Raw genomic sequence first — 12,639 nt, 5'->3', positions numbered from 1 at the left:
TTTTTTGTTATTTTGTTTGCCAACTAACGATGCACTTGTGCATCGATATGTGTGTACAAGTGTCTACAAAAAAGAATGAAGTAGGCAATTAATAGGAAACAGCGAAGAGGTAGTTAGTTATAGGTACGTAATTACATTAATAGTCATTGCCGGTAGAACTTAATTGATCGTGTGCTAATGACCATAATGAAATTGCACTAAGGTAGCTCGAAATAAAATTTAAATTAGAAAAACAGATACATACCCCGAAAAAAGCAACATTTTTGCTAATCCGTTCAAAATTGTGCCAACTAAGCCCTAATAGCGTTTGTCTTTGATTAGCCCAGTGATACATGAAAAATTTCGAAATGATTGGATACCAAATGCAATCTCCAGCTTAATTACAAAAAAACGGCAAACGGACTATCAGCGCAGAAAGGATATGCGGACAGACGGACATGGCTAAGCCGAATCAGCAGTCATTTCTGAGTCGGACTACACATTTTATCACAGTCACAGTAGTGGTGTAGTGTATAGTTCATGGTTTTGTAATAAATTCCATATAAATGTTTACTGGATTATTAATACCTAAAATACGGACGTCATTATTGTTGACCGATCGCCATAATTTTCGTATTTTCGATTTCGACCTGCAGACATTGTGGTGATAATAGGATAAAATATTATGCCAAATTGTGGGGAAGGACAGACGAACTTGGCTAAATCATAATGATATGCCATGTGGTGGTCTGGTGGACAGCGCTACAAAACCCCAACCGAATCCAAAAGATGGCTTGTTTGTACATCACTTCCTCGCTGATGACGACACTAATTGATGCACTAAACTTCTGCTAGGTTTAGAGTGTTTTCTCTTTGGTCATGCAGCGCTCACGGATACTGTGTTATCCTTGATTCAAGGAGGGATGTTCCAGGCCATATGGGAAACACATTACCTGAGCCACTATTCCTGATAGAGCCGATTGGAAATAAATACAAATAATAAAAAATAAAAATAAATAAAAACTAGTAAGGAAAGGCAAAAGTCGGGCGGAGCCGACTATATAATACCCTACACCAGACTTTAATTTTACATACCTATTGAAATATCGAAAAGAACCTTCTACGATTTTCTTACGATGATACGGAAATTGTGGCTTCTACAGCCTTAAAAGTCGAAACGCATAAAAGTTATATATGGGAGTTTTATTTAAATCTGATTCGATTTTGATGAAATCTTGCACACGTATTGAGATGTCAATTAAAACACGTAGTGCGATGTCAAATGAATCATCTCCTGCAAAATTGTGTAAGGATGGGACCAAAATTGTGACTACTACAGCTTTAAACGGCATATCGGATTAAAGATATATATGGGATCTATATCTAAATCTGAACCGATTTTTATGAAATTTTGCACACGTATTGGGACGCCAAAAGAAACACTTTGTGCCAAATTTTGTAAGGATCGGACCAAAATTGTGGCTTTAAAAGGGCACATCGGATGAAAGATATATATGAGAGCTGTATCTAAATCTGGACCGATTTTTTTTTTAAATCAATAGCGTTCGTCCTTGGACCAAAAAAGAGACTTATGCAAAATTTTGTGAAAATCGGACAACAAATGCGACCTGTACCTTGATTACAAAAATACATGGACAGACAGACAGACGGACATAGCTTAATCAAATCAGGAAGTGATTCTAGGCCGATCGGTATACTTATCAATGGGTCTACCTCGTCTCCTTCTTAGCATTGCAAACAAATGCACAAATCTATAATTCCCTTTACCACAGTGGTGGTGTAGGGTATAATAAATAAACAAGTAAAAGCGTGCTAAGTTCGACCGGGCCGAATCTTATATACCCTCCACCATGGATCGCATTTGTCTAGTTCTTTTCCCGGCATCTTTTCTTAGGCAAAAAAAGGATAAAAGAAAAGATTTGCTCTGCTATTAGAACGATATCAAGATGTGGTCCGGTTCGGACCATAATTAAATTATATTTTGGAAACCTGTGTAAAATGTCAGCCAATTCGAATAAGAATTGCGCCCTTTTGGGGCTCAAAAAGTAAGATAGAGAGATCGATTTATATGGGAGCTGTATAAGGCTGTAGACCGATTCAAACCATAATAAACACGTATGTTTCAGGGAAATCGGATATTAATTGCGACCTATAGAGGCTCAAGAAGTCAAGATCCCAGATCGGTTTATATGGCAGCTATATCAGGTTATTAACCGATTTGAACCTTATTTGGCGCAGTTGGCATGCAAAATTTCAGCCAAATCGGATAGGAATTACGCCCCCTAGAAGCTCAAGAAGTCAAGTCCCCAAGTCAGAAACATAGGCTTGTATACGGATGGTTCCAGACTACACTTTGGGGTGTTGTCATCAGGGATGGAAAAGTCAGTACTTTGGTACTTTTTCCATCCAAGGAGTACCGTAGTACTCTTGCTACCAATTTAGTACCTTTTCATGCAATACGAATTTTTCGAACAATTCACGTGCTGTCGAACCTTTTTTATACTAAAAAACAAAAAGTTCTCACTTTATGAAACAAGCCACGACTTGTTAGTAGCTTCAATCATATCTGTCTGACTGTCTAATTTGCGTTGCGGATCGTTTGGGGATTTTAAGCGTATTATCAATTTATATTTAGTCGCCATATTTGGACTCGTAAAGTCCATGAAAGATTGTGCTGAGAACTCTTTAGGGAGTACTGAGTAATCTGTAAGGCAGTACTGAGTAATCTGTAAGGCAGAAGTTTTCCAGAGATTTTGGATTTCTGTAATGGCTTTCATTTTCCATTAAGCTTGTCTCGAAAAAGAAATGAACACATCATGAAAAAACTATCCTCGCCAAGCAAACAAAAATTGAGATTTTTTAAATCTTTGTGCAAGCCAAAATACTCTTTCGGCCAAAAAGTAATTTTTTAGTACCATTTCAAAATTAATATTTTCCATCCCTGGTTGTCATAGAAGTTTTTGTCAAGCGAAGATATTTGCAGTGCACTATGACCCCAATCACCGGTTTGAAAGGCTTCAAATCCCAGGATGGAGCTAGGACTCTAAAATATTCAACCAGTGAATGTGATGGTATCAAAAGGATACTGAAAATTTTTGGAGTACATTTAGCGGTGGGCGATGAGTTGGACACAAATAGCGATTTGTGTAAGTCTTCTACCCTTTACCATACCATAGTAACCTTGTCATATCGTTTGTAACATCTCCAACAAATTTCCGAATTCAAAAACCATACTCGACATTCGCTGACATCCAAACAAGATGACTGAACCGTTTAAAATTTATCTGTTCTGCTTGCCGGGCCTCAGAAATATCCCCGGGAATTGTAGACCAGTCAAGCTTGTGAGATTAAGGACTACCTTACACACTCCAGGGTAATTGAAATCTTTGGGTATAATTGGAGTATATTAAATATATTACAATAAAATATGGTCAATAGTAAACTGTTCAGTGTGAACATAGGGCATCAACAAGCTCTCTCCATCCTTCTCTATCGTTGACCAAATCCATACTCGACTTGATTCCATGAAATGTGGGTTCATTGTAACTATCTTTTAGTACAGCGGATCCATGTGTTTTCGAGCGCCCCCTCCCTCGCTGTTCTTGCGGGTTCCAGTCTATGACATTTTTCGCTATATCATCGCGCGGTCGGCGTAGGTTATGACCCAACCAAGTCTATTTTCTCTTTCGGATTTCTACATCGACAGGGAAAGTGTTTGTTCTTATTTGCAATTCTTCATTTAAAATATGGTTTGGCCAGAAAATTCAAAGTATTTATCGTAGGCAGCGATTTATGAAAACTTGTACTTTCGGGTAGTCGCTTGTGTCAAGCTCCAAGTTGTACAACCATATAATGAAATAGATTTCACGCTATTGTTGAAGATCCTGACTTTTGTATTATGTGAGAGGTCATTGATTCTCCAAGCATTGTTGATTTTAAGAAAGTGGCTGTGCTCGAAGCGATGCGCAATGAGGCATATATCATTCGCGTAGTCGATGTCTTTGAGGAAGTCGTAAATACCCCAGCGTATGCCATAGGGTGCCTCAGCATTAGTTGCTTCTAATACGGAGTCTAATAAAATGGAAAACAGCGTCGGTGACAGGATGCAACACTGCTTCACTCCTTTGTCAATCCCAAAAGGTCGACTCTCTTTACCATTGAAACGGACTAAAACTTCAGCATTCCTATAATACCTAATTAGTGTCACGATTTTTCAACAGCGCGCTCCACATTAAACTTCGCGAAACTGTGACAAAAGCACGCTCGAAGTCAATCGGTGTGTGTTAAGCTCTGCAAATTGTTCAATGATTATGCGCAGGGAGTTAATGTGGCCGGCACAAGAACGTCCTGACCGAAAACCTGCCTGTTCCTTCCCCATAATGCTGCCAAGTGCATGTGAAATATGCTGCAGAAGAAGACTCGCCATCACTTTATTTATTGCGTTTAGCAATGTAATCCCCCTCCAGTTCTTACATTGAGTGAGGTCACCCTTCTTTGGGTTGTGACCATGATCCCCTTCTTCCATTCCGTGGGGACAGCGTTTGTATCCCAGGCCGCCCCGAGTATTGGGGTAATCGCATGAGCTACCTCACTGAGTGAGGTCACGCTTCTTTGGGTTGTGACCCTGATTCACTTCTTCCATTCCGTGGGGACAGCGTTTGTATCCCAGGCCTACCTGGTTATACAATCTCTTGAGCTATGGGGTATGTAACAGATCAGAAGGTATATTATTATTATTATCAGGGCCCGCTGATCTGCCGTTATTGAGAGAGACCAGAGTGACCTTAATTTCTTCGCAGGTGGGATGTTGAGCAGCTCGGTCCAGTGCAGATGGTAGACTCGGAAAGTGACAATTTTTAAAGTTCGCCTTAGGTACAAAAATGCTGGTATGTCCAAAGACGGAAATCATTGGAGCAACAGATAAATGGTTGCCAGGCACAACAAGACGCAACAAGTATTTCTAGGGAACATACGTTGTTTGGTTATATTTACGTGAAAAAGAAGTATCCATCCCAAAACAGGAATTTCAATATGCGAAAACAACAACTGTACCTATGTGAGTTACATGAAATACATGATGCAGATCATAGTGCAAAACAAAATGGAGTAGTGGAAAAATTTAAGTCTTTTTATACCGCACTAAATGCAAATAAATCAAAATATACTCTGAATGAGTTTGAATTACCAAATGAGATGTGCTTATAATTGGTAAAAATTCGAGTTTGAATTATGTTACAACATAAATTAAACTTAGCATACTTTTCAAAATATACAAACTACTTTAAAATTTAAATGATTAAAAATTATGGATATGTATATATCCATAAGCATGACGGTAATTTAATCTTCTTATATATAAAAATCAATTTGTGTTTGTTTGTAGGTTTGTTTGTTTCTTCGTTTGTGTGTTCCTTATAGACTCAGAAACGGCTGAACCGATTTTCTTAAGATTTTCACAGATGGTGCATAATGATCCCGTGGTGGAAATAGGGTACTACATTTTTTGATATTCGAAGGGGGGGGGGGGCGGACCATCCCCCTTACCCTAATTTTCAGAAACGCCAGATCTCGGAGATGGGTGGTGCGATTTAAGCGAAATTTTGTGTGCTCTCATATAGTACCCTAAAAATCCAATCCCTATCCAATTGTCGGACCAAGTGTTAGGGGGACCACCCCAACCCCAAAACACTCCTAAATCGGACATATTTACCGACCATGGCAATATGGGATTCAAATGAAAGGTATTTGCAAGTAGAATATGAATCTAATATCCAAATGTGGGGCCACGTTTCTGGGGGACCACCCCTTCCCCAAAACACCCACCAAACAGGACTTATTTACTGACCATGGGAATATGGGAATTCAAATCTGATATCTAAATATGGGACCAAGTGTTGGGGGGCCGCCTCTCCCTAAAAACATCCCCCCAAGGGGACAAATTTACGACCATAGGGATATGGGGCTCAAATGAAAGGTCTTTGGGAAAAAAGCACGAATCTGATATCAATATTCGGGAAAAGTGTCTATGGGGCCACCCCACCCCCACAACACCACCGAAATAGGAAGTATTTGCTGACTATTGCAATATGAGGCTCAAATAACAGGGTTTTTAGAGTAGGACACGAATCCGATATATATTTTAAAGGCCCAAGCCGGTCATGTTTGCCGACCAAATTAAAGGTATTTGGGAGTACACCACGTATCTGATATCAACATTAGGGGCCAACTGTCCAGGGGACGTCCCACCACCATAACAACCCCCCATTGGACGTATTTGCTCACCAAGACAATTTGGGTCTTAAAGAGAGTGGAACTAAATATTTATAGTTTTTATGGCCAATACCATAAACCGAACATATTTGCTGACTTTTGTAATAAAGAATTTAAATGAGATTAGAAATCGAATTTGATATCCAATTTTGAGGCCAATGGCAATATAGGGTTCAAATAAATGATATATAGTTATATGAGAATATAGCATATTTTCCGGGCTAAGAGTTCGGGGACCACCCCAATCCCCAAAACACCCCTAAATCGGGCATATTTACCGACAATGTCAATGTGAAGCTTCAATGAAAGGTATTGGGGGTAGAGCAAGAATTGATACCCACTTTCAGGACCAATTTTCTGGGGGTCAACCCCTATCCCAAAATATCCCACAAAAAGCAATTTTTTAGTGACCATCGCAATATGGGGCTCAAATAAATGCAATTGAGAGTAGAATACGAATTTGATATCCATATGTAGGACCATGTATTTAGGGCATCACCCCTTCCCCAAAACACCCCCCAAAGGGTAAACATTTTTCGACCATCCCAATATGTGGCTCAAATGAAAGGTATTTGAGATTAGAAAACGAATTTAGTAATCTATTTTGGGGCCATGTGCTTGGGGGACGGCTCATCGTGTAAACTCCCCTAAACAAATGGCAATATGGAGTTTAAATCATAAATGGTATTTGAAAGAAGAGCACGATGCTGAAAACACCCCTAAATCAGATATCATGAGAATATCGGGCTGAAATAAAGTATTTTAAGAATGGAGTACACCCTACATCCAAACTTAAATTCGTAGACCAATAAAGATCAAATGGGATTCAGATAAAGGCACTTATATTGTTAAACTGCTAGTCAAGCGATATCCTATTTTCGTAGCTTGGTACTTCACTAAAAGCTCTTTAATTGTCGAAAATAAATATTCCAAGGAAAAATATAAAGTAAAAGAAAGCGCAGCGGAGCGGGCCCGGGCTAGTTTATGAATAAAGAAGAACAAGTTGAAACTGCGAATAACATTTTATATATGGCAGAACAGAAGTTATTGGCAGTTTAAAAATATTATTTGTCACAATATCTTGCAAAAATTTATGGCAAAAAAACATGTACTTTTATCGTAAACAAACTACAACGTTTTTCAGAAAATAAGTTTACTTACTAAATAATCTTTTCGTGTAGATTCTATATCATTGAGTTTAAAGGTGAATAATAGGTAGGCAAATACTAGACATTTTCAAAATACAAAAAAATTAAGGATGCAGTGTCTAATATTCTTAGTTTGATATATATATGCTGTAAATTGGTGTTGAACTTAACAGGATGTTTAAGGCCAAACCTTAAAATTACAAGATTTTCTCTACTTCCATTTGGTTTTATGTTTATGGAAACGTTAAAACAAAAATATGCGGGAATAGCCGGGAACCCGGAAAAAACTTGTTTATTAAGTTTTCCCAGGAATGGAAAAGCTGGAAAATGTAGAACCCTAATCTAAATTTTTCTCTACTCCCATTTAGTTTTCATACCCTCCACCATAGGATGGGGGTATACTAATTTCGTCATTCTGTTTGTAACTCCTCGAAATATGCTTCTCAGACCCCATAAAGCATATATATTCTTGATCGTCATGTCATCTTAAGTCGATCGAGCCATGTCCGTCCGTCCATCTATCTGTCGAAAGCACGCTAACTTTCGAAAAAGTAAAGCTAGCCGCTTGAAACTTTGCACAAATACTTTTTATTAGTGTAGGTCGGTTGGGATTGTAAATGGGCCAAATCGGTTCATGTTTTGGTATAGCTGCCATATAAACCGATCTGGGGTCTTGACTTCTTGAGCATCTAGAGGGCGCAATTCTCGTCCACTTTGACTGAAATTTTGCACGTGGTGTTTTGGTATCACTTTCAACAACTGTACTTAGTATGATTCAAATCGGTATATAACCTGATATAGCTGCCATATAAATCGATCTGGAATCTTGACTTTTTGCGCCTCTAGAGGGCGCAATTCTCATCCGATTTGGCAGAAATTTTGTATAACGGCTTTTCTCTTGACCTTTAACATATGTGTCTAATATGGTCTGAATCGATCAATAGCTTGATACAGCCCCCATACAAACCTATCTCCCGATTTTGCTTCTTGAGACCCTACAAGGCGCAATTCTTATCCGAATGAACTGAAATATTAGACAATGAATTCAACAATGTTCTGCATTCATTTATATTCCGAATCGGACTATAACTTGATGTAGCTCCAATAGCATAACAGTTCATATTCAATATTCTTTGTTTGCGCATAGAACTAGACAAATGTTATTCATGGTGGAGTATATATAAGATTCGGCCCGACCGAACTTAGCATGCTCTTACTTGTTATGTTTATGGAAATGTTAGAACAAAAATATCCGGGAATAGCCGGGAACCCGAAAATATAAAATCCTAGTCTAAACTCATAGAATGGGAATAACGGGCCTACTGAATTGAATTGGAATGTATATCTGGTTTTATTTTAAAATGCGTTTAACTTAACTTTCCTGGTGCAAATTAAAAAAAACATATTCCTACATTTGAAAGCAAATTCATTTTTTTTAACATTGTGTAATGCCGTTTGTTGCTGCTCATTCAAATGAAGATAATTTTAGTTATACGTAAGATTTTCAGAATAAATACAATTTTGTTTATTGACCAATACAAAGAAACCAAGCATAACAGTGGGCATTAAAGATAAGTTTTAACTGATCGTAAGTTTTGCTGCAACGGCGTTGCAATGCATACCAAAAATTTACCACCACTATTCATTTCAGCTTGAGCAATTTTTGCAAGTAAACAACAATAAATGTGGTGGGCTCTTTTTATGGCAAAACGGGAAAAATGATTAAAAGAATTAAAAACCGAAACTTTTGCAATGGCCAAGCCATAACTTCGAAACGAACGCAAGCAATTGCCATGAAATTTATTTATTAATATGTGCATTGTTCGCGCCATGATTGATATGAAAAAATTAAAGCTGTATTTTCTCTCTCTCTCTCTTTCTCCCGCCACCATTGCAGGTCTATTGCAGTTCCCATGTACCAAAGAGTGGACCTGGTCATTTGGATAATACATCGGTGGGCATAAGGCAAGCTCTAAATGCACCACGCACCAACAAATTTGTGAATGAACAGATTCGAGGAACACGTACCGAAGTCGATGGTAAGTCGATGTACAACGAACTCAAAAAGAGTTTCTGGGATTTTCATTTTGATGCATAGAAGCGGTGTAGGCACATACATCGCTTTCAATTAATTGCTAATTGGGAAAATCAAGAAAAGCCACAAAAAAGGCCTTAATTAATAAATAATTACCCACAAATTACAAACACATATATATACACATACGAGCGCGCGTTCCCGCACAGCGCACACCTGTATATTGACATATCATGACTTGTTGTTGTTGTTGTTGTTGTTGGACTTTACATTTTATATTCTTTCTCGTTGTTTCGTTTCTTTAGGAAGTTTCGGTTCACGTCAATCCACCCCAAATGGCTATGGCAGCCGGGAGGTTAGTTCTCCATCACAGAATGAATCCGATTACAAATATGGACGCTTCGATGCCAGCGCTCTGCACATTGCTCATGCACTCAAACAGACTGAAATCCAAAAGGCCTACAACAAAGCCAGAGAAAAACCCATTGATTTCTATTTGGTAAGTGAAAATAATAGACTCCAGTAGTTGTTGTTGCTGCTGTAGTTGTTTGCCTCTACCAATCGAACTGCACACAAGGCAGAGTGAGGAGAATGAGTAAAGTCTAGACATTAGAATGAGCAGTGCAACTTTGGTGATGCTCTAAAGCTGATGCACCAAATAAAAAATCAGGTTTGGTTCTTAAGTCTTTTGTTTTGTTTGCCACTCTTCTTGTGTGAAATGCAGCATGATTTTACTTTTTATGGGTGAAAGAATGGTGAAAAACCAACTCGTTCTGTTTTTGAGAAAGTTTTAGAAACTGAAGCTCTAAAGCATACTGGAGAAACGAGTGTGTGTGACTTAAATCTTTAATTTTCTATGCAATATCTTCAAAAGATGAAAGTATTGCAAAATTCCTGTTTGAAACGGGCATTAAAAAATGAACGGCAAAGTTTTGACACAACAAACAATAAGTTTGTTTTTCATTTGAATTGCATAACATTATTGAAAATGTATTCTAAATAGCAGCAAAACAATACCCATTGGTCAAGCTGGTCTATTCCACCAACAAATCATGGATTGTCGGAAAAATTTAACTTTTAGCTGTGTTGGTTTTGATCCATTATCCTAATAAAGGGAACATCCACACTTTATGCATTCATTGCAATTCAAACGACTTTGTTTTACAGCACAACTGAACCGGATGGCAATTCTTCTAAACTTTGAGTAGGCAATAGGAGTTTTCTCTGACTTGCTTCGAAACATTTACAAAATCGATATCGTAAGTATGCCGACTGTTTTAGACCAAACTTAAAAGCACAACTTATGAACATAGATTCGTTGCTTCAACCATGTTTTTTGGCTACCCAATACGGATGGTATTATTTTCAAAGGTAGTTTTAAAAATATTAACATGTGAGTAGAGTTTTGGGGCGGGACAGCCCACCTTAGACCTGAGCCCACATTTTGATATTTCCTATTCTACTCCAAAATACCTTTCGTTTGAGTGCCATATTGTCCCCACCGGTACACTTTTGAGTTTGGGTGATACTTTTGCGGTAAGAGGGTGGGTCCGGCCCTCTTCCGAAAAAATTATATAGTCTATTACTCCTTTCAGACCATCCTACACAATCGGGGAAAATTCGTAGAATATCGGTTCAGCTTTTTTCGAGTCTATAGGCAACAAACATACACCTTGACTTTTATATAACAGTTTGATTGTATGAATGAAAGGCGTTGCATATCATTCAGTACTTTGCGAGTTGGACGATATGTATGAATATGTGCAACCCCCTCCTGAAACGTGGCGACACATTTAGATATCAGACTCCTATTCTACTCCCAAATACTTCCAATTAATCGATCGGTCTTCATATCCGTTTGAGGAAGTTTTTGGAATGTTTATAGGGTGGGCGGCCGCCCTAAGCCATGTTAGTGACGTGGTTAAGGGCGCAAAATGAAATAAAACGCAAACAATTAACAAATTTATGAATATTTTTAATTTTGCTTCCTGACACGTCACTTATATTTTTTCGAATGAATCCAATTTTTCTGTACAATGAAAAGAAATGAAAATCCAATGCCTACTCAATTTAACATATTTTTTAAAACTCAAAAGTGTTATATAAACTAACAAAGAAAATGAAAACTTAACCTACTTTGTTAAAAAATAAATAATTTAAACGATTGAGAATAACAAATGTGGATACACCACATTAGTAAATTTGGTGCGAACTCAACCATATTCGGTTTAGACGTTGGGTGGCCCAGTGCATCTCACTGTTTCCAAATGCAATGCAAATTTTGTGGGCTTAAGCCCCTATATCGGCAGATCGGTCTGTATGGCAGCTATATCCAAATATGGTCCAATCTCGATCATATTCTGTTTGGATGTTGGGTTGCCTTGGGCATCTCATTGTTTCCAATTTCAGCAAAATTACCCTAAATCGACAGATCCGTCTATATGACAGCTATATTTTAATGTAATGCCATAGGAGCCATATTCTGGTCGGATGGCGGGAATCTTAATAAAACTTACTGTAAATTTCACCGAAATCGGATAATAAATATGGCTTTATGAGCCTAAGAACTTATATATCCATATCTTAATATGGGCCGATCTGGACTATATTCTGGTTGAGTTAAGAAGTCTTAATCTGACTCAATGTTTAAAAAATCAGCGAAATCGGGCAATAAATACCAATTTTATGGGCCCAAGAGCCTATTTGGGCAGTTCGGTCTATATGACAGCTATATCCAAATATTATTAGATTTAGCCCATTCAAGAACTTAACCTGCGTATGAAAAAAAATACGGGTCTGTGCAAAATTTGAGCTCAATATCTCAATTTTGGAAAGCTGTAGCGTGATTACAACAGACGGACGGACAGAGTTAAATCGTCTTAGATTTTTACGACGATCTAGAATAAGTATAGTTTTTAGGGTATGAAATGGATATTGCGAAGTGTTGCAAACGGAACGACTTAATGAATGTACCCCCTATATCCTATGGAGGAAGATATTAAAAAGCACTTTAGAGTGTAGCGAAGCAATATAGACTATCAGATAGGGGTCTCCAAATGCACTCCGATCAAGTGATTAATTAGACAGGGCCAAACCTTGGAGAGGAATATTTTGAAGAACGTATATCGTCTACAGCATTTGCTGGGGTATAAACGACTTGCTTGGGGAGATTGATCACATGAAAGC

At 38.0% G+C, this 12,639-nt stretch overlaps 1 protein-coding gene across 1 annotated transcript in view; it reads left to right on the top strand.

The window, feature by feature from the left end:
* LOC106081066 (hillarin) overlaps window positions 1–12,639 on the top strand; it is a 146,835-nt gene that overhangs the window by 93,498 nt on the left and 40,698 nt on the right. Inside the window, exons 4-5 of the mRNA XM_013242778.2 lie at window positions 9,316–9,457; window positions 9,759–9,952. Coding sequence (XP_013098232.1) covers window positions 9,316–9,457; window positions 9,759–9,952 — 336 coding nt within the window. The remainder of the gene's footprint in view (window positions 1–9,315; window positions 9,458–9,758; window positions 9,953–12,639) is intronic.

Source organism: Stomoxys calcitrans, chromosome 5 (assembly GCF_963082655.1).
Source record: "Stomoxys calcitrans chromosome 5, idStoCalc2.1, whole genome shotgun sequence".
Lineage (NCBI taxonomy): Eukaryota > Metazoa > Arthropoda > Insecta > Diptera > Muscidae > Stomoxys > Stomoxys calcitrans.
This window is presented reverse-complemented; position numbering and strand designations above follow the sequence as displayed.